Source organism: Monoraphidium neglectum (genome assembly GCF_000611645.1).
Source record: "Monoraphidium neglectum strain SAG 48.87 unplaced genomic scaffold scaffold00934, whole genome shotgun sequence".
Taxonomy (NCBI): Eukaryota; Viridiplantae; Chlorophyta; class Chlorophyceae; order Sphaeropleales; family Selenastraceae; genus Monoraphidium; species Monoraphidium neglectum.
The window spans coordinates 14,071-17,034 of record NW_014012694.1 but is presented as its reverse complement, the minus strand read 5'-3'; the positions used below and the strand labels follow the sequence as shown (position 1 = coordinate 17,034).

The following is a 2,964-nucleotide window of genomic DNA, read 5'->3' as shown; positions in this document are numbered from 1 at the left end:
GGGGGGGGGGGGGGGGGGCGGTGGACATTGGCCCGGGGGCTCGCGACCAGGCAAAAACTTGTCCACCGGCTCGCGCGCTTGCAGACGCCTCGCTCTCTCCCACCGGGCCCCCCTCCCCTGCGCGCCTGAGCGAGGATGGCGCCACGATCAGCGCCGGCCACTCGTCCCGGTAGCACCACAGCAGCGCGCACGCCTGCACCGTCTTGCCAAGGCCCATCTCGTCGCCCACCTGGGGGGCGCCAAGGGCCGCGTTTGCTGCTCAGCGGACGGGGGAAGGGACGGGCTGCAGGGGCAGGCAGGGGACCCCCAGCGTGCGCTTGGCAGCCGGATCCGTGTGTGTGTGTATGTGTGTGTGTGTGTGTGTATGTGTGTGTGTGTGTGTGTGTGTGTGTGTGTGTACCTGCGCTCGTCCTGCCAGCATATGACAGCGGTCCAGCACGCCGTGCCTCGACGCGCCCCCATCGCAGCCCCCGCGAAGAAATTCGCCGATCTCGCCCCAACGCAACATACACAAAGACACAGACACGCACACACGCACACACACACACATGCACGCGAGCTTGCTGAATGCGGCTTACCAGGACGCGTCCGCCGCGCGCCAGGCCAAATTTGACGCCCTCGCGCTGCAGCCGGCAGTCATTCAAGTCCGACAGGGGGTCGAGAGGGGCGTGAGCGAGCGACCACGCCCTGACATGGGGCGCCGGCTCACGCCAGGTCGAGGACACGCGCCTGCCCCTCCGCCTGCGGCCACCACACACCACTCCGCAGCTGTCCCTTGATGTCTGCTTTTGGCTGGCCCCGCCTTCACTTCCAAACTCCATGCCCCTCCTCAAGCGCGGCTGGCAGGGCGTCATGCGGTCATCCAGCACCAACACAGGCCCCCTTACACACACACTAACATAGACACGTGGCTGCCGTCCCCCTGCCCAAGTCCCTAGCGTGTTTCGTCATCCCCTTGCTCTCTCAGTATCTGACTCAGTCTTTTTCAAATTTTCACAACCCCGGGCCCTTCACACCCATATCCGACCCTCACCCCACCCATCACACCTGAAAGGGCATCATTCGGTCGTCCAGCGTCTCATCAGGTCCCAGCACCACCTGCGCGGCATTGGCAAGCGAATGAACGAGCAGCGCGACGGCGTAGTGCCACGCGCAGCAACTCGGCGTGCAGCAGCAGCCTGGACACCACCCCTGCGCCCCCCCCCCAGGCAGCACGGCCCACCATGGGTGGTCACAGCGTAGCGCGTCAGCTGACACCACATCCGGAAACGCGTACCTCCGTTACTAGCATTGTGCTTGCTGCAGACCTCACACACCTACGCACATACATAGACGCGCGTTCCATGTACCCTACACGCACACGATCCCACACGCTCTTGCCCGCACCTCCTGCAGCCGGTCGTAGCGCGCGCTGTCGTCTGGCTGCCGCGCGGCGGTGGTCAGCACCTTGTGCACCACCTGGGGTAGCGGGTCCACGTTCAGCGCCAGGCCCTGCAGCGTCACCCAGGAGGCGGGGGGGGCAGGGTTTCAAGAGCCACGCGAACGGGTGCGGTGGGGCGGCTCGCGCGTAGGCACCGGGGGGCGGCGCGGCGCGCGGGCGCGGGCGGAGGCCGGCGGATTGGCAGGCGTCGCAGCCGCGTTGTGGAGCGGCCGGGCGAGGCGCTTGCGCAGAGCGGCACAAGTCCGCGGGGTGCCAAATCGGCCGGGGCCTGCGGCAGCGGGCCGCTGGGCAGAGGGGCCAGATACATGGGGCAAGGCTGCGTGGTGTGATGAGTGGTGCCCCACACCACACCTGCATGCCCTTCATGGCTGCCTCCACCTCCCTCAGACGCTCCATTGGGAACGACCACACGGGCCGCCAGCCCTGGCGGTGTTGAGTTTCATGAGTGTGTGTGTGTGTGTGCATTTGCGTGTATATCTGTATTTGTGATTGTGCATATGTGTGTGCGTGTGCGTGCACGCAAACACGCACCTGCCCTCGCGCGCGCACGTGTGTTAGTGTGTGAGTGTGTGTGTGTGTGTGTGTGTGTGTGTGCGCGCGCGCGCATGGGCGCGCATGCGCACCATTCATCTTTTTGGTGGCGTGTGTGTCAGCACAGTTGATCATGTGCATGCATGTGCATGCATGTGCATGTTGTGCGCCTGAGTGAGTGCAAATGACAGATCTGCACAGGAATGCACATGTCAAGCACACAGCTTCGTGGTGGGGCTGCATCCCACATGGGCGTCCAAGACCGCGAAAGACAGGGCGGGCCCGCCTTGCGGCGGCAGAGGCGCGGCCCATTCCCAGCCGCACCTTGGACGGAAGCTCCAGCGCGCCTTGGATGGGGGCAAAGGTCTCCTTGATGCTGTCGTGAGGGCCGCTCAACTCCACCTGTGCCAGGTGGTGCGAGGGGCTCGTGCACTCAGTGGTGCCATCAGTGGTGCCATCTGGCTTGCGTCGTGCTCAAGCAGCAATGGAGACTGCCAGTGTCCAGGTTGCCCTGGACAAACAAGGACTATCACCATCCTCCAGCTCAAAGCAGTCACGAGCGTGGCACGTCGGCCCAGCATTCGCGTCACATCGTGGCCGCCCGCGCCGCGCCGCCGCCCACCTTGATGCGCTGGTTTGCGTCGAGCTTGAGGCTGGCGCTGTACCGCACCGTCACCATGCCCCCGCTCCTTGCCCCGCCGCCGCCAGCCGCCGCGGCGCCGCCTCCGCTGGACGCCCCGCCGGGCGGCGCGGGCGCGCCAGGGGCAGCACCAGGCCCGGGGCCGCTGCCGGGGATGGTGGCAGTGGCGGTGGAGGCTGCGGTGGAGGCTGACCCTGCAAGCGGCGCATGTCTGCTTATGTGTGGCTGCTGCTGCTGCTGCTGCTGCTGCTGCTGCTGCTGCTGCTGCTGTCCCGCCATGGGCAATGGGCCACTGCTCCACTGCTGCACCTGGGGTTGCATCATCGCATTCAGGGGGCCCCCACCACCCGTC

The 2,964-nt window shown here is 66.2% G+C and overlaps 1 protein-coding gene across 1 annotated transcript in view; it reads right to left on the bottom strand.

Moving 5' to 3' along the window:
- The window catches only part of MNEG_5987 (hypothetical protein), a gene marked incomplete at both ends in the record, with an annotated part of 5,095 nt that extends 2,444 nt beyond the window's left edge, over positions 1-2,651 (bottom strand). The window contains 7 exons of the mRNA XM_014045542.1: positions 87-229; positions 579-623; positions 1,048-1,098; positions 1,387-1,491; positions 1,793-1,864; positions 2,297-2,374; positions 2,595-2,651. Coding sequence (XP_013900996.1) covers positions 87-229; positions 579-623; positions 1,048-1,098; positions 1,387-1,491; positions 1,793-1,864; positions 2,297-2,374; positions 2,595-2,651 — 551 coding nt within the window. The remainder of the gene's footprint in view (positions 1-86; positions 230-578; positions 624-1,047; positions 1,099-1,386; positions 1,492-1,792; positions 1,865-2,296; positions 2,375-2,594) is intronic.
- Between the last annotated feature and the right edge of the window lie 313 nt (positions 2,652-2,964).